At 44.7% G+C, this 19,577-nt stretch overlaps 1 protein-coding gene across 2 annotated transcripts in view; it reads right to left on the bottom strand.

Annotated features, from left to right (window-relative positions):
* The window catches only part of LOC104339069 (WD repeat-containing protein 7), a 128,688-nt gene that overhangs the window by 69,044 nt on the left and 40,067 nt on the right, over positions 1-19,577 (bottom strand). For both annotated transcript variants that reach the window (XM_075410819.1, XM_075410820.1), the window contains 3 exons: positions 18,485-18,603; positions 17,136-17,259; positions 9,344-9,457 (listed from right to left, as the gene is read on the bottom strand). In XM_075410819.1, the coding sequence (XP_075266934.1) occupies positions 9,344-9,457; positions 17,136-17,259; positions 18,485-18,603 (357 nt within the window). The remainder of the gene's footprint in view (positions 1-9,343; positions 9,458-17,135; positions 17,260-18,484; positions 18,604-19,577) is intronic.

The following is a 19,577-nucleotide window of genomic DNA, read 5'->3' as shown; positions in this document are numbered from 1 at the left end:
TTCCCCCAGGTTAACCCACACTGAAAGGCTTCCAGCCCCGGTCCAGAGCCCCCCGTACAGGCTCTGCGCTCCAGGTATGCCCTGATACAGCAGGATAGCTACATCAACACATTTCAGATCTCCCCCTGCGCCTACGGATGGACAGGAATTCCACTAAGACACATTTTAATATTTATTTGTTGCTTGTTTAGCCATCTAGAGAGTCTTTATACGAATATTCTTTAACAGGCACAAAAATTTTATTCAAGCTATAGCAGACTTTACCTTCCGGTGGATCATTTCAACCAAACAGTGAAAGCAACACGAGGCATTTCTCGTTTTCTGGTTCACTGTCCCCTCTCACAGCTACAAACGGGAAAGCCAAGCAGCTCCTCGAAAGGCAGGTTTGTGCGGGAGGGAGGAAGCCCCGGGGCAGTGCCGGAACCGCGCCGGCCACCCACAAGCCGAAGGCCATCCACCGCAGGCCATCCACCGCAGGCCATCCACCACGGTCGGCGCGATGCGCGGCGCCGCGAAGGGGTCCCCACCCTGGCACGGGCCGAGGGGGCCCCGGCGCTGCCTTCCAGCACACGCTCCGGCGCTGAATACAGAACACACTCTATTTGGCTTTCAGTCAATTAAGCTTTAAGCTGTCAGCAAACAAGACTTTTCAGTTAATTTTGAATCACCACGAATCAAGTTGAAGGTTGTGAAAGGGCAGGCTCACACGCCGGCATGAAAAAAGGCAATTTAATTGCCTCTGAATAGCTATTATATGCTGCAATTGGCCTATTGAATCCGCGATGATCTATTTATTTATCAAAGTGCAAAGACCGATAAAAGAACAAAATGTATGAACTTTAATCACCTTCCCCCTTGCTTAAGTAGCTAAAGTTTGTGCATATAAAAAGTACTATTGAAATTATAATCTTTTAACAGTTCAATACGTTTGCATTATGTTTCATTTTTTAATAGTTACAGCTGTCCAAACTACAGCTGAAATATGAAAACAATTTCCTAAGCAATAAGGTTTTGCTTTTTTTTTCTAAACCTCTATCAGGTTTTTCATATACAACGTAGACAATTGACGTTTTGAACCTGCTAGCTTGAAAACCTGACTATCCAGAAGAAGGTACAGAAAAATGCTACAAAATCAGCTGCTATTAAAACATGTTGCAAAACCCCACTATAAATTTCAAAGCAGATGTCTATCTTCACAAAAAATACTTTCGTTCAGAATAAACTGCCATCAGACAGCACCCACAGGAACGGGTCTTCAGAACTTCCAAGTTGTTTTCATCAATCAGCGGCCCAAAGCCAGGAGCCTACAGGTGCAGACTGGTACCCACCGCTTGCTGTTCTAAATGCCAGCCTGGCCCCTCGTACAGCTTTGGCTTTTCACTGCTGCTGTCACCCCAGGGGAAGATTCACCATCTAAAATTGTGGTAGCAGCTCCCTGATCCACTCAATAGCGACCTCAGTCCACACCCTCCATGTTTTATGTTCCTCCTGTCATCAGGCCCTGCAAAACCTGCGTGAAGTAGCGTGGTTTGCACGTAAAAACTGAAGAATTGTATCTATCTAAAAAACGCCTTCAGAAAAATTATTGAGAACTCGTGAAAAAGATCTGCCAGTGATGGAAAAGTTTACTCTCCCAGCACTGGAAGAGACCGCAGGTAAAGGAATGCTGTGGTCACAACTACACCTCTCCTTTCACGGCTGCCTTTAACCAAGCTGCTGCTCAGGGGGAAGCGGCCACTGCTACGGCGACTGCTTGGGCTCTGCGGGGCTGGAGTACGGATGGAAGCATCTCCCTGCTACACACTTCAACGTCATTACGCTACGATCACAACCAAAAAAAGAAAAGCCAAAATGTGGGAGACTTACGAAGTTTTTGGTTGCAACGCTAGCCAAACATGAAATGTAACAGAATAAAAAACCCAAAATATGAGGACTCTCCAGAACACTAGAAAAAAACCCATTTTAAGGCATTGCTTTTGGCACCTGTGCCTCTCAAACTCCCCTTCTGTGCCTGAAGAGATTATTCTAAATAATTTTTTTGACTGCAGTAACAGTTCAAAAGTCTTTGACCAAGTGAAAACATCACACTGAAGCATTTCTGCCCCACGTCACTGAGAAAAGATGAGCAGCCAGAACACCACAATTAAGGTATAAATGTTTTTCTAAGACAAAGAGAACCAACTTTTCCCAAGTTAATACGATTTTTCAGAGTCACGGTGGCACAAAGGGAGACTGCACAGCGCTGGAAGAAGACATCTGCCATCAAGACAACAAAAGAAGTTCAGACAAGAGTCCCAGATGGATTTTCACAACGTACTGACATACCACGCACACGCTGACCCCGACTTCCCACTTTCCCACACAAAATACGGCGGTGTAAGGACTGATACCACTTAGACACACCATGCAAAGCTTTGTATTAAGCTGTATACCACCAAACAAGTCCAGGTATCTGAAAGTGTACAAAACTAAACGAAAAAAGTTCTCTTTCAAATGCAGAAGTAAGCATTTGTAGATGAATGTGTGTTAAAGAGCGCTTCTTGTGCTCCACTAAAGAGACCAACATCCAACACAGCCTTTCTTCAAAACCACCCTGTCTGCAAGCGCAGCTTTCATGCAATATACCGCTTTCTCGCTCCCGTGATATAAGTTGTGGCCTCTAAATTAGTACACCACACCACAACCAGAAGCAGAGGAAGTTCCAGCTGAAGATGAGGAAGAACTTCTTCCCTCTGAGGGTGACGGAGCCCTGGCCCAGGCTGCCCAGGGAGGCTGTGGAGTCTCCTTCTCTGGAGATATTCCAGCCCCGCCTGGACGCAGTGCTGTGCAGCCTGCTCTGGGTGACCCTGCTTGGGCAGGGGGTTGGACTGGGTGACCCACAGAGGGCCCTGCCAACCCCAACCATGCTGTGATTCTGTAAACACGTAAGAATAGAGAGATAGTAAATGCAATTAGCACAGAGAAATGCCTGCTCTCCAGGCACAGCAGCTGGGCCCGGTTTGCACCCTCCGCGGACTGGGGCTGTCATGGAGGCAGGCAGAGGGGCTGGGCTGTCCCAGCACCAGCCAGCAGCTCTAATGTCTCAACCTCGGCTACACATCACCTGCTGCAGACCAGCGACCACAGTCCGGGGTCTGCACACCCCCTGCGAAGGGGCTCCCGCGATGACCCCTTCCAGCTGGCAGCCCGCTGCTGAACAGCACCGCGCTGGCACGCCCGGCCGGGCTCTGCTGCGCTCAGCTCAAGCTGAAGGAGAACGGATGCTGCTTCCCCACGGGGGACAAGGATCTGTAACGACGCTGCAATCCGAGTTGGAGCTTAAAACCTACCTATATTGCCTTTTGTTAAGCAACTAATATTGAAATTTTTATGCAAGTCTGCTTGCTTTTTCACCCCAGGCACTCTGAATTATTTTTTCTCTTTTTCAGTCTACGGTCATTTTAGAAGTGCCGGGTACAAGCGCTGTAGCTGAAGCGCGGTTGGCAGCCCTCGCCCAGCCCCGGCTGGGACGGGCACTGCCGCCGGGCACCGCAGCGCTCTGCTCCGCTCCGCTCACGGGAAGCCACCCCGCCAGCCCCCCGAGAACCCCGCCTGCGCGGATTAGCTCTTCCCTAACGACGACCCGAGCGCTCTCCCAGCGCTGACAGACGCCGCTCAGACAGATGTCAAGCCCACAACCCCCTCACACAGAGCAGGGCTCTTCATGGCGCTTACGGGGCGACATCTGCTTGACTGGCAGATGCCCTATCTTTTCAAACACATGCAACTTGGCTGAAAAAAACCCCGTGTTTTTACATGAATTACGTTTCCTTTTTTTAAGGGGGAAAAAAAAGGAACAGAATTTTACCACCCATAACTTCATGCCTCCTTGTGGACTATTACAAATTGTAGGAACCGAGATTCCCAATTAACTGGGTATACATTTATCTATTAGACACATTTCTCAAGGTGCTTCAAAATTCCTGTTAGTACACGCAAAAACTCCCATTAAAAACAACCTTTACATGTTAAATAACCTGTATCTGTGAATTCACATTCCATTTTTCATTGTAACAGAAAAGACCGAGTGACAGAAATGAGTCAGGGTGTATTCTCTCTGTTTTCGTAATTAGCATCTGAAAGGGATAAAGTTTGCTTTAGATGATAAAACCTCACTTTTCTGGAGTTTTACACAACAGTCAGTGCATGATACGGTAGACAGTTTTCCAGTGAGTGATTAAATATAAATTAAAAGCTTCTTTGATCTCTCAACGGTGGGCTTTGGAGATACAAAAATGTATGGGGACAGGGTTTGTGGAAGGTGCCTAGGTTCAGTCCAACCTACTTAAAAGAAACCCAGCAGGAGCCTTGTCCAGCGACTGACTCTTTTGGCACCCGCATTGTGCTGAACAGCGGGCCACTGGCGTGTTTGCTGGGGATGGCAGATGGCTGCGTTTGTTGGGTACCTCCACTCCACCCCAAGTTTTCAGTGGAAGTCTGGCTGGTAACGGGAGGGACACAGTGGGCAACGGCACCTGTCGCTCCTGCTTCAAAGAAGTCCAGCTCCAGCAGCAAGAAAGAGGATGAAACTGAATCACCAAAGTAGTACAGAAGCTCAATATATCCTCAAAAATTTAACAAAAGAAAAAAAAGCCTAGTGTATGACTTCACACATGACTGTCCCCAACTTCCAGTTCACAGTTGGTTGAAATATCTTCTCCTACTCCAGTGTAGGCCTTTGAATAAAAAATTGTAATAACACACAGAGAAAAATAAGACATCACCTAATTTAAAACTACTTCAAACAGACACACACACACACACAAGTGCTGTCACCGATTAAAGAGCCATTTTTCAGTTCAGAGTACAGGTTAATCCAGCAATATTTCTTGCTTCTGACTTTGCCAGTTAAAGGATAATTATTGCTTAAAAATACTACTCATTATGCACAAAAATAGATCTGTGAATATTGGCAGAAGAGATTTAAAAGATTAAATTTTCAAGTTGATGAACATTAATCAGTAGCATTCCTAGATTTTTTTCTTTCCTCCCATTGTGCACTACTGACTGCTGGCACCCTCTCGTATCAGCCATCGCAGTGTCTGTACAATGCACAAGTCAGACGTAAGAGTCTGCTTGACCGAGACCCCTCTTGGTTACACAGCCAAACAAAGAGTATTTTTAAAGCATCTGTCTGCTGCCTTACCCCGCCACAAGACATTTTCAAACAGATCTTTCTCTCTCTGTGCAAGGGATCACCAAGGGACAAGGAGCAGGCTGACCATTCTTTCCTCTCGTTCTGTGCACTGCTGTGTCACAGCAGCATGCAGGAGAAGACAGGCTGGACCAGACAGTGAGCCTCATCTCTGTAGCTAAAGCAGGTCACATTCCCTGTCTCCCACCTTTTCGGACTGGCAGATCCTTCGGAATAAACTGCATTTCAACTCAGTGCCCACTGACTGACTATGCCACATCACAGCGCTTCCTAACACGATAAATGTTTATGTTGGCTCAAGTGGAATAGAATGAACATTGTATCTGTTACTGCTTTTATTTCTAGAAATACCAAAACAGAATAACTGGTCCAGTAACAGTGTATTTAACTTTGTTTGGTTACCTGTCAGGCCACCTGCGGGAGTGTTGTCAAAGGGAGCTGTCAGTGCTAGGTTTCTGTTCCTCGGGGCAGAGCTCCCTCCTAGGAGCAGGCACAAGAGCAGTCACAGCAGCCTGTGCCTCGAATTTCCCACCCACCGACATTTTATTTTCATACAGCTATTCAAAACAAAGCATAGAAAAAACATAAACTGTTTACTGTTTAATAGCAGACAACAGATTTTGTAACCAAACCAACCAAGGGGCACAAAATCTGTTGGCTAAGGTCAGAACAACACTCCAAGGACATCTAACCCTCTCTCCCATGTCTTACACAAAACTCCCCCAACTCTCTCAGAAGCAGACCAAACCCTCCAGCACAACTCCTGGGGCTGGCGACCGCTTCCGCCTCGCACACACACACGGGGCACCGCTGCTTCGAACCATGGCGAGAGCAAGGCCCAAACGAGTTCCAGCACGTACCTTCTCTCCCACCACAGCACTGCAGCAGCAGCGGCTCGGCTGAGCTCGCTGCAGGGCGAAGCACGGGCGATGAAGCCATCCACGTGCAGATTTAACAGTCAGAGAGGTGTATTTCGAAAAACTTGTATCTAGAAAACCAAGGCAGACTGCACTTCTCCAGCCTTTGCAGCTGAGCTGGCTGTACATGCCATTCAGAGTTCACAGAAGGGGAAAAAGTATTTAAAAAAATCCACTGTTTAATTAGCACCAGGAGTGGGTTTGTGCTTTGCAAGTGTCATTGTCAATACTGATGCGAATAAGGTCATCGCTACAAAATGTGATTACGCAAAGCCGAAGAGGCTGGCGGTGTTGTCTAAACTCACAGAACAGAGCTGAGAATCAGCTCTTCATGGCGAGCCTTCTTTCATTGTGCATGGCACCATCAGCAGCAAGGTCTTCACCGAAACTTGGCATTCCTACCCCAGCAATACCGAACGGCACCCACGGGGCACGCGCGTAAGCCTGGGAACGCCTACAGGTACCCTGGGAATTCATTACAACTGAAGCAATCCTCAACTTGCTACAAGTTTCTCTTGATTAGGGATAAGAGCAACCCATACAATATTCAGAATATCTATATCATATTGTGCCCCAATACATTATTTATTTCCATTACTAAGCTAACGTTGCACAGCTCAGAGGCAAGCACTTCTGCAAGCTAAAAGTTACGTCCTGGAAGTTCTTCATGTCCAGACCAGCTCCACAGGGTAAACTTGGTGGATTTTTAAAGACAGTCTGTTTATGCTGTCCTCTCATTTTCTTTGTAAGTAAAAAAATCTGTCCATAAAGGTAGTGCTGCACTACAGGGCTGCCTTTTCCACAGCCTCCGTGACATTGGGTCATTTATCCCTGCCACCTCAGCCATGCCCGTGTCACACGACCCCCATAGGTGCTGCGGCACTTGTGTCGAAACACAAAGACAGATCTCTGTATTTCCAAATATGTAACAGTACTGTGTTAGTGGTGTTTGTTTTCTTTTCTTGTATCTTGCTCATCTTTTTTCCAGTAAATAAAGGAAATTTGGATTTCTAAAATAAAATTTAGATGCTATCTTGGATCCTAAAATCGCACTGAAAATAAAGCAGATTGCAAATTACAGGATGAAAAAAAAATTTGAAAAATCCAATTTATGATCGTGATTAATTGCAAATGTTGACCACTGAAGCCAGTAGATCTTATGCCCAACTAGGAAAAAGTGCTGCTGTTCACATGTGAATTATTTACGCACATTTGCTCTACTTTCAGTTATCCAGAAAAGCCTTTCAGGCATTACAGACAGCAATAAATACTCCTACTACATCACAAGACTATTCTTGAACGTGTTTTCAGTGCATTTGAAGACAGACCCAATTTTCTAAATACCTCCTCTGTGTGTATTTTAAAATGCTTAAGAGGCACCGTAGTGTATTACTGAAGTATCTTCCAGAAACAGGCTTCAGTGCTTTTCAGCCAGCTAAGCTAAAATGCTTTAATCTCTAAAAGGACCGAAGTGAAAGTGATCCTTTTAAAAAATTGTTTGGATAAATGAAAGCATTTGGTGAATTTCAATTTGAACTGAAAAAATCCTGTTGACCACTGCACACCAGCAGTACTTTGTGCAGTCAATCAATAAATATTACCTTAGTAGGACCACTGTCGAAACAAGCTGCACCATTTTTTGAAGATAAGGTTAAGTTTAAATTGTCTCAAAACTTTTTTTTTTATTCTACCAGCACAAAACTAGTTGTATTCAGTTGTAGACCAAAATGTCATCTTTACTGAAGATACTTTTTCAAAGCTCAACTGCTTTTCGTAAGAGAACCGCTTTCTCTGTAAATAAAGCTGTTGGCACCAGCAGACTGTGGCAACGTAGCGGACGCCTTCCCCAAAACCTCAGAAGCCAACCGCCTAGCGCACACCGCACCGAATTTGGAGCTTACTCCGTTCAAGCATCCCAGCTTCAGTCTCTTTCCCGTGAAAAGAGCAGATGACATCGAAGGGCAGAAAGCTGTCCCAGATACAAACAAGCATGTGTTGTAACTCTGCTGTTGCTACAGCTTCAGAAAAAGAGCCAGAAGGCCTCTAACAGATGTGGAGCCAAGGAGACGGTGTAACGCTCCGAAGGGAACACTGACCTGAGTACGCTGCGGAAATCGGTGTTCCAGGGTATGCCGAGCCCATTCATTCACTGATTTCTTCCGAGGGTCCATGCTCTATTTGTTACTTTTTCTTGACAAGTCTGGCATCGTCCCCCAGCTGCTAAAGACGTCCCCAGCATCCTACCTCCCTCTTGGCTGTTCCCAGCCAGCCTTTCACTCCCAGCCTGTGTTCATGCTCCCTGCTCAAGACAGGCTGTTCTTCCGCCAGCAGCACCCCTGTGTCAGGCACCTTCAACCAGAGACTTGACCCAGAACTAGACCTGCCATACTAACCCTCTGCAAGTCAATAGAAATAACCAGTTTTCTTTTAGACTTTCACAAAAATCTATACAAAGCTCAGTCAAAAAAAATAAAAGAGAGACTGCTTTCACGCTCTATAATCTGCAGTATGCTATGCTAAAATACATGCTGTAGTCATTCAAATTCCAAGGATATTTATATCAAACATGGTTTCCTTATGACACTGCATAAATAAGCACAAATAAAGAATCAAAAGATAACTGCTTATAATTAAATGCATATTTTTGTATGATCTGTCATTTCAGAATATGCCTTGATGGACCAGAACTCTTGGCCTTATCTGGCAGTCTAGAGTAAGCTACAACAACAGTAGAAAGCTATACGAATATTGCAGAAATGAAACACACTCCAATTCTATGTGTGAAAACTAGAGGCCCTTACTTGCTGAAAGAAACCTCAGTTTGGTCAAGCAGACTGACGGTAGCACCCTTATATCAGATCTTTCACCAAGGTAAATAATTTAAGGGATAACTAGAAAGGATCATAGAAATGCCTTTATACTCAAGAACTGCAAGCTAAACATGTTGGCTGCAGGCCGACTTAAAAGCTCAAGACACATCTATTCAAATACAGGTAATGATTCAGAAGTAACAGGAATATTACAGCAGTAACAGTTAAGCAGGTGTTCAGTTTGTCTACAGCTCTTTTCCACTTTTGAATAACTTCATGTCTAATGGCACACACGTATTCATAAGCAGCCTTAGTATTTTATTTTCTCATGAAAAATATGCTGTTTGGCAGAAAGCGTTCCATCTCCTCTGCACAGTTCCTGGTATGTCAAAAAATAACATATTCATTAGATTAATGCTCACCTGCCGCGATGTCATCATCCGCCAGATCATGATCTTCTTCCTGAACTTTTGCTTCTGTTCCCAACGAATCTGGGCTTGCGCTGCCAGCCTGAATGGCTTCCGTGGTTACTCCAGCTGAAAGAAACAACCGGAAACCCACAGAAGTCAGCGACTTTGGTAGGTAACATCCTGAGATCAGGGAAAAAGAACAGTAGTTATCTTTTGGTATTCTAAACCATGCAATGTAACTCTATGCAACACAGATAAAGCACAGAGTGACTACTTTCTGGTTTCCCTTCGTACTGCATGCAGACCTTTCACAAACCTATCCTTTAAAAGTCTTTTCCAAACAGTAAAATTTGTATTTTCCTCTTTCGCTGCCATCTTCTTGCATCCTTAAAAATATTAGGCACATATATTGCACACTAACGACTTATTCAGCCACAAAATACAGAGTTCCAGCAGAACTTGTCTTACATCTCTCCATAGTTCGCCTCTCTCACCAAAAAAAGTGCAGTTTTTCTACGCCACTTTCAGAGCGCATTAATTCAGCTGACTCATTCCACGTCATTTGGGTTGGGACGCATCTGTCAGTTGCTATTGGAAACTACATCACAAAGACTAAATGGTGCCACATGATTAAAGTTATAATTCCCTGGTATCTAGCAGTTGAGCCTTACCACGATCCAGTCAAAGCATCATCAAAAGAAATGTTTTGCTATGGGTGAAAAAGAACAGCCTCACCAACAGTCTCCCCAAAGAGCTTCAGCAAAGCTGAAGAGCAGACTGAAGGGATGTCCTGCTAAGATTTCTCTCCTCCCAGTACATTCCCTGTGTCAGCCTATACTACAGAAGATTGCTGCCTTACCGACCGTGGCATCGGGTTTGCAGTCCATGGGGGCATTAAGGCCCTGCTGGGAAAAGGGCCCTGGCCCCTTGTCAGCACCACCCCAATTTCAGCAAGGAATCCAGTCTCTGTAACCCACTCTGCCTTGCGGAAGGCAGACAGCTCCAGCTGACCAACACAAGCCCCAAGCAACGGCTTGGCACCGGGCACGGCCGCTGCCCCTGCTGCTGCTCCTCTCCTGCTCTTAGCTCGCCTTCACGAAATCACTAACGTGCATTACTTCAGTTCGTCTAGCAACTTCCTAGCCTTCTCCAAACATATGGATGTCATTGACTAATGAAAAGATGATGGTATCGTAATAAATCACCGGGGGGGAATCTGTTGGCTGCGTACAAGGTTTGTGAATCCACACCTGAAAGCCATTCAGCTCTGGGTCATCTTTAAACCAGTCCAGAAACGTTAGCACGCTCGCAAGTATTCCAGATTGTACTTACTTCAGTACTGTTTTAAAATACCAAGTATTCACAGCAAAGTAATTACTCACACCTTGTGATAACACAGTGACTGTCTGAGAGCAATTTCTAACCTTCTTCTGGCGTAACCTCTTCATAAGGAAACTAGTACCTTTTAATAACTTTCTGAACGTCCTTCTCGTGTCAACACGTATAAAAACCAGTGACAACAAATACACAACCAGACTGGAATACACTGCCGAATCAATAGCATCTCACTTCATTAAGCTAGCTGGCATGACTGCACAGCCATCACATACAATTACAAATTGCACCTGAACCTTATTCTGGACATCTCTAAAAATAAGGAGTTCACTGCTCTGGTGCAGCTGTTGCAGCCCGCGGGCATCTCTCCGTGGGGTCTTCACCAGCTTCCGGACAGACAGCAGGATCACAGACTCACAGAGGTTTGGCTTGGCAGGCACCTCATAGATCATCTGGTTCCACCCCCCGGTCATGGGCAGGGACCCCTTCCACCAGCCCAGCGTGCTCAGACCCCCGTCCAACCTGGCCTTGAGCCCTGCCAGGGAGGGGGCAACTTCTCGGATTCCAGCACCACTTTGCCAAAACACTTCTTGGTCTGCATCTTCAAGCACCGACGATGTCCCAACACGACTATTCACTTGTGCGCACCCACCGGGGTCAGCCAGTGGGGTGGGGGGGGAGGGAGGGAGGTTATTTTTTAAGCACTGCTTTACATTTTGCACTGCAGTTAGTACAATCAGCTGCCAGTCTCAAGCACCTAGCTGTTCCCTAAATATCACTTCCACCCTTTCAAATGCTTCGACTTCTTTCCACCCCCAGAGAAGGGGGAAGGGTTTGTGTGCCTTTTGAACAGCATGGGATGAAGGCTCCGACTGATGAGCTTTCATCTCGGAGTGAGGATTTTCTGTGGTTGCACACCCAAATGCAGTAGAAGCCAAGGGTCTAGCAGTGCCTAAATGGTAGGCTTAGGCTAGGCAAAAATTAAAAGCCTTCCATTTATTTAATTATCACCTCACCTCCTTCCCTGCTTTCTAGCCCTGAGTTGCTGAAAAGAGGCTGATTTTCCATATTAGGTGTGCTACACTTTTCTAAAGGGCTGAGCAAAACTAGTTATAACGCAGTGGAAGGAAATAAGGGCCTTTGCATGAGTCAATTCTAAGTACAGTGCATAAAAAAAGCTCATTACAATTTTCTACAATTAAAATAAAAATCGAAGTAGAAATCTATTTAAATCACACTGATTAAACTTTCCCCAAAAAACAGCAAATGGATAAAGCCAAAAGAGGGGGACAAAACAGCCATCACACAACTATTGAGGCAATAAACTATCATTTCCTTCCAATGAAAATCCAGTAAGAAGAAACACATATTCCCGGCCTCAAGTTTTTTCTACACAATTCACCAAAAGTCTCTTAGAACCACATTTTGGAAGTGAAAAGATCCTAAAACCCTGAATGTATTAGAAATAAGCCAGTTGACCTATTAGAAAATGCTAGAAAATTAAGTGAGATATACTTGTATTAGAAACTTACACCATTATTACCATTTACTATTTACTGCAGCATCCTAAACTCATTATTCATTTAATACATTAAAATGTTGCAGCAGAAAATTATTTGCTTTACTTCCTTGTGCTCTTTTTAGTCAAACCTTGCACGGGTAAGATCAACCACATACATAAATAGCAGTCTTTGGGGTCCAATCAAACTATCCTTACTCAATGAAGACTTCCATTTAAATCGATGTAAGTTTAATTAAGTTTTACTCAATTAATCTGGCTTTAAATAAAACTCTCTAACAGAAATATAAGCCTACGAGGAATGCATTCATGAAAACTGACAATTGCATATTCCTTATTATAGACTTTCCATATTCATTTTGCTTTCCAGGGATAACATGGATTATTACTTGAAGTAGTTTAAAGATAGACACAATTTAAGGATATCTATTTAAATTTCTTTAATTTCATGCTGCCACATTTAAGATTTTCACTTAAAAAGAAACAGTAACTTGGCACAAACATTTACCCGAAAGAACTGGGGTTTAGCAACACGGGAAGCAAGAGCAGTGCCTCTACTTCATTTCGGGGCAGAATATATGGAGAACAGATTTCTGCCGAGACCGCCCCGCGCCCCGCAGCCCGCGACAGGCAGCCTGCCTGCCTCGCATTAATTCACTCCACACCGCTGCGATCGATCCGGGCAGCTCCCAGCCGCCCCGCGCGCTGCCTGCGTGCCGGCTCCATCCGCATCCCACACGCGCACAAAGGCCGGGGCAAGATAACCTTTTGCTTTCCATTAAAGCCATAGTGGCCATTTTTCCACTGCAGTAACATCACATCTTTAAAAAAAGCTATCTGTCCTTCCGGGCTTGGTGCACAGACCCATCGCCAAGAGCTTGCGGGTGTCCCACTGCACGGAGCCCCACACTGATGCCTTCAGCATTTTAAGCACACATTACACTGGCCTACAGAAAATCAGTAAATAAACAAAATAGAAACACAATATTCAGCAAAGGAAACCCTTTAAAAAGAGAATTTAATTTGCAGAATCCGTTTGAAGATCACCTTTGCTCTTAAAAATAAGCAGGTAGGAAGAGGCAGTAGCATTTTTCCAGAGTCCAGCGGAGGGCTACGAGGATGAGGAGGGGACTGGAGCAGCTCTCCTACGAGGAGAGGCTGAGGGAGCTGGGCTTGTTCAGCCTGGAGAGGAGAAGGCTGAGAGGGGACCTTAGAAATGCCTCTAAATATCTGCAGGGTGGGGGTCAGGAGGACGGGGCCAGACTCTTTCCAGTGGTGCCCAGCGACAGGACAAGGGGCAATGGGCACAAACTGAAGCAGAGGAAGCTCCAGCTGAACCCGAGGAAGAACTTCTTCCCTCTGAGGGTGACGGAGCCCTGGCCCAGGCTGCCCAGGGAGGCTGTGGAGTCTCCTTCTCTGGAGATATTCCAGCCCCGCCTGGACGCGGTGCTGTGCAGCCTGCTCTGGGTGACCCTGCTTGGGCAGGGGGTTGGGCTGGGTGACCCACAGAGGTCCCTTCCAACCCGGAACATTCTGTGGTTCTGTGATTCCCTTTTTGACCTCCACCTGAAAACACATCCTCGAGGCAAACGCCCCACGGACCACGCAGCATTTCAGAAACAATTGTACGCTGTGAAAATGAGGAGCAGGCAAGGTCATGGCAAATATTTACAGTCGCATGACAATCTTAGCAGATACAAGATGAAGCTTTGAAAGCTTCACTGTTCTCCTCCCTGGGGGAGCCTGAAAAACACTGACACCTGCAACATCACCCCTAGGTTTAATTCACAGCATCACTTATACATCCATTCCCATTCGATGCGGGGTCAACAAGCCAACATGCCCGTTTTGGAGCTGAAGGCCCAAATAAAAACGAAGATTTATTGTTCCCCCCACAAGGCACTGTGAAACGAAGCCTCCTGTGCCCAAACATGCGAGCCGCAGACGGTGCGACGCGGAGCCGTGCAGGCAGCTGTGAGCAGGCAGCTCGGAGCGGCGGCAGCGCATCGGGCCCAGCAGCGTGCTGGCAGACCCGCAAAGGAGAAAATGAGATCTGCTTGGCTTTCTCCCTGCTCCTCCACCCCACCGTCTACAGGGAGACAATAATCTCTCTCGCATCAGTTAAAAGATTATTAAGAGATAACCCTGTGCAAGGCTGCCCGTCTTTCAAGTCTCCTGCACGCATCTCATCAAAACGCTGGGAGACACGCCAGTCGCTTGATCCGTGCCAGTAAGGTCATGTCCCAAAATTGCTGTTGGATCTGCACACTGAATGCACAAACGCAGAAAGATTTCATCTCTGTCTGCTGGTGCCACACACCTGATTCGTTCCAGAGCCAACTACATGCACGTGACAAAGCATCTTATACCAGCAGCAAGCTTCTACTAGCGATTACCACTTGCTTTAAGCAAAACAAACCTGTGAATGTGCAAGAGAAGCATTGCTTCTACATCATGCATGTAAAGAACAACTGCAGAGTAACAACATACGCTGGACACAAAAATGTGCTGCTAATAATTTATGGCCCTATATCAAGGGACAAAATCAGGAGAAGTGGAGGATGAGGTAATCAAAGCAGTATTTCTTTATCTTTCATATTTCTTCTCCTTATCTTTCTAGCATAAAACTCTACATTTCAGCAAGTCCACTGCATCCATTTCGGCCATCCTAAATAACTGTTCTCCCCTTCAACTCCTCCCCAGACCTTAAAAAACATAACTTTTCAATCATGTCTTACAATGTAACTAGTATATACGCTTTACTCTTTACCCACAACAGCAACATTTTTAGCTCCTTATTTTGTTCCTCCTTTCTGACATCAGAATTATTCTTCGTCAGGGTGTCAGCATCCTCGTGTATGTTCAGACAGACAATAACACTATTAAACGCCTTTTCAGCCCTGTCGTTCAGGAGAACCACAAACCTTAATTCATACAGATTTCAACACTATTAATATAAAACAAATTATTCCTATTTGCTAGTCATGAGCTGTTTGAAAGGTTTTCAGTATCAGTGCTTTCACAATATTGAACATTTACATTCCAGTCATTCATTCAGCCATGCTCAGCTGATTTCTCTATTTTATGTTTCTTCCTGCGTTTTAAAACTCCCTTGATCTGATAGATAAGCCCATCCTAATTTGGAGGTAAAACAAATACTATGCTTTGATTTGCTCATGACTAACATAAAGGCCAAAATACTGCTGTATGCATACTTGAATGGACTGTTTACAAAATACTCAATTTTTTTCTTAAACCAGTCAGTCCCTGACGATTGCTGTAAAAATGCAAGCCCTGCTTCTAACCTGAGCACAAACATAAGGACAAGAGGCAGAGCAAAATATTATGCTTCCAACTAATGCACATGTAAAACAGAATTGCATACTCTTCTCTAAAACTTTCAAATGCAGTTGTTTAAGCAATGAGGAATACCAGAAACAGCAAATTACTGGAACTAACATGAATTACCAGTTGTTTCCAACTATGTGAAAAAGAAGTTCGTTTTTTTGGAAGCAGTCAGCTGGCTACAGCAGGCACACAGAGTGGTTTACATACACTCCACCAACACAACTATGTCCATAACCTCGTACCCAGCAAGGTCATTCCGTATCACTCCAGAGAAGAGAAATTAGCAACCATCAACAGTTGCTATAGCAGCTACTCCTGAGAGTAAAGGGCAACTATAGCCGTGTTCTACAAACCGAGTATAACTGACCTCCGAAGAAGATCAATTAAAAAAATCCCATCCTAACATACCAATGGCACAAACATCTACCAGTACCAGTCAAGGCTCTCTGACACGTACATACAACATACTTTCACTTATTATTCACTGCTTGGCTGCACATCTAACACTGCAACAACATCCCGTAATAAGGCAAATGCTACATGGCTAAAGGCTGTCATTAACAACAGCTTAGTCCTGCCAACAAATTCTCAACATCGCTTTAAAGGACTGTGTTCCATGTAATTTATGCATTCAATTTAGATTTAATAAGCTTATTACACATCTCTCAAAAATCAATGGGTATTTAATAGAGATCTTTCTCTGAATAGAAAGCACTTTCTTCAGCAGAAAAAAGGATCTCATTGTAAGAAAGATGAACACCTACAACTTAAAAGCAAACATTCTCATTCATGAAAATATTATTTTACTGGTTTGTTATATAAGGCAGATGCATTTAGACTTTATTCTATAAAGTCGGGCTTCTAGATGGGTAACTGAATGGAGTATCTCGTGACGCTGACAGATCTTCCAAGAATATACTCTTATCGTGTCTGCACAACTCCTGCTTTAATAACAACAAACAGAATGAAAACAGCTATTTTGGAGGAAAACCCAGCAGATTAAATAGTGGTCAGCAGCTATTTTGCTTATTTGGAGAACAATCTTTATGCAGTATCTCCTTGCAGCACTTGGTAACCGATGGCTTTGAACACCCGACTGGGCAGGCCCTGCATCAAGCGTTTAGCAGACACTGACGGACATAACTGCACACCTCTGCATTAGCTCCCTTCAGAACCCTTTTCTACTCTTGCAACGCCTAAGGATCCCTTTACACCAATTTCTATAGTCTAATTATAAAGGCATGTCAGTGCTTCACCACGTTGTCATTTTATCAGCCCTTTTCATAGCAGATTTCTTCCTCCAAACCTCTAAACTGCAGCCGAGTCCCTCAACAGCAGGGACAGCCTCTGCAAGAGACACTCCAGTCCCAGTGAGATGTACTGAACTGTTCCATTTACCTGATTAACACTAGTGACCTTAAGTGATTTCATGATTGTGGAATTACTTTGAAAATTTCAAGACACTTTTCTAGGGGAAAAATCCAGGGTTATATAGAATTTTCCCCTAGATTGGTAGTACTGTTCGTAATTTTGTGTACAAAATGCCTTTTTTCTTTCGTCTAGCAACCAAGTAATTCTCAGGTTTAACACAGCATTACTCACGTGATATAACGCTGTCTATGTACTGTGGTAAATAAGGAGCCCACGCGTCAATGGTTTCTTTCCGACCTGCCTGCTCGATCCTCCTCAGCTCTGCTAGCAACAAGGCCTGGGCAGCTTCTCGTACCTGTAAAGCCAACAGGAATGACATACAGACACAAAGATCAAATATTTATCAGTATGCTTTCAGTAGAATTCAGCAAGAACAAAAGAAAAAAACTTCTAGAGAAAATTAAACTAAGCTTCTAAAGACCCTCCTTTTTCCCCAGCCCTCTCCACCATAAACCCAGAAGCAAAAGAACCACGGACGGGACGTGCTCAGGACACAGCAAAGCTGTGCTGCCCCTCGAGAAACCGAGGGGATGAACGTCGCAAGGCAGCCCCCGGCACAAGCCAACCCGCGTCCCACCTCCTCGCAGCCTCCACAGCCGGGCCTTGCTCAGCACGGACAGCAGCGCCGACCGAGGCCGGCAAAGGAAAGCCAAGGAAAACACATATACCGTTTTCCCAAAGATTAAAAAAAATCTGGGCTTTTAAACCCACAAATACAAAATACCATCATGTGCTATCTGTTCACCATGAATACCACTTGTTCCACCTGAAGCCTTCATAAACACACACTCATAAACACACACCTTATTTTTGGGCCAAAAGACTTAATGCACGAAGAAGTTCAGTGATCTGACACGGTAAAGTAAAAAAATTGTGGACACCTAAGGATGCCCCGTAACCAGACTTCCGTCACGTACAAATTTTAATGAGTTTCAAGGCGATGACCCTCTCCGGAAGCCACCTCGCCGTATACCCTAGCTAGCAAAAGAACAGGCTACCAGGTAGCAAAAAACTTCTTCCCCACGAAGTCGCAGGCCCGCGGAGGACCCACCATCTACGAGCCAGCTCTGTTACTCCGTTCCTACTTGGAAAGCTGCACAGTCAACGAATTTTTTGCCACAGCAGCACAGGTGCGGTGTTAAGGCCCACTAGTCATTTATCAAACCGCTGGGTGACAAACCATTTACTGACTGCTGTATACACACTCCAAAAAATAAAGCAACTCAGCAGTCTCTTGAAAAATATAGTGTAGGGGTTTTTTAATCCTAGTAAGATTCTTAATGGAATAATGAAAGTTTTTAATCCAATAATTTCTTTTAAAAAATATGTACAGCATCCAAAACGTTAAAAAAAATTCTTCCAACATTTGACAGGTTACCTGGAAAATTAACTTACTAAATCTGAAATACGAACTGCAGAAACTTGTGTCAGAAATCTTTTTTTTTTATATTAATGGAAAATATGATTAGTAAAAGACAATGTAAGACCCAAACATTGTACAAAATTACTGCTGAAATCACCTCCAGGCATCGATCCTGCCACCTGCGGGCCAGCATCTCCAGAAGAGGAGGTCTGAATTTATCCAGTCCCAACAGGTCGGGGAGCATCACACAGTGCATAGCAGCCAGCTGGCTCCACCCTGTTAAAACACAGCACGACAGCAAGATAAACATACTGAACACTGAAGCAAAATTTTAAGTTCAAAATGCCATCCACTAAATCTACACTGGCCACTGGCCTGGTATGCAGTAGGTCTTCAGGAGAAGGTGGGACGAAGAGGGAGATGAGAAAAAACAAAACAAAACCAGAACCAATTTTGCAGCAGAACAACAGAATTGTTTCTTCTGCCACGGGAACTCGGGCCCACCCCGGCGTCCCCGACGCCGGCTGCCCGCCGGTCAGGCTGCACAGGGCACGCGCTTTCTGCTTCCGACGGGAATGAGCTCTTCCCGGCATAAATCACGCCTCGTCAACTCGCTGCTCTGATCTCTTAGACACACGCCAGGGTCAAACGAGACATCAGCAGCAGACTGCCTCAAACCAGTCCTGATTAAACACAAACATCCCTCTTCCTCCCCATCCCCTCTCAAAAAGGCTCCAGGATCTAGTCGCATGCTTGGATTTTAAACTTGCAGCCTTCAGAATATACTCAACATACATACTAAATACAAAAAAAAATCCCCAAAAGTATAACGGCCAACTTTTTTCAAAAGCATAAGCCTGGTTCTGTGCTCAAGATTTAGATGGCCTGTTCAAACAATAATTAGCATTCCTTGGCATGATATTTAATGCCCTACATGAAAGTGTGATGTAATTCAATTACAGGAAACTCAGCGTATGAATTACCACTAGAAAGATGACACAGAATTTTCTGTCCTGTTTGAAAGGCTGTGTGAATATGTACAAGCACAGTTTGTCTGTCCTTATCTTCCCATCCAAACCTGACTTCAGCGTGCTCACTTCAGGTGCATTCGCACTACGGGCTGCAATATCGCTCAGGTAAATCCAGTAAAGATAAGCATATCCAGCTCAAACAACAGAGCTTGTAAAAATGCTCGGGAAGTGCTCTATGCAAAAGAATTCCTTCAGTATTATGCTCTACACTGACTTGAC

The sequence above is a fragment of the Opisthocomus hoazin genome, chromosome Z (genome assembly GCF_030867145.1).
Source record: "Opisthocomus hoazin isolate bOpiHoa1 chromosome Z, bOpiHoa1.hap1, whole genome shotgun sequence".
Taxonomy (NCBI): Eukaryota; Metazoa; Chordata; class Aves; order Opisthocomiformes; family Opisthocomidae; genus Opisthocomus; species Opisthocomus hoazin.
This window is presented reverse-complemented; position numbering and strand designations above follow the sequence as displayed.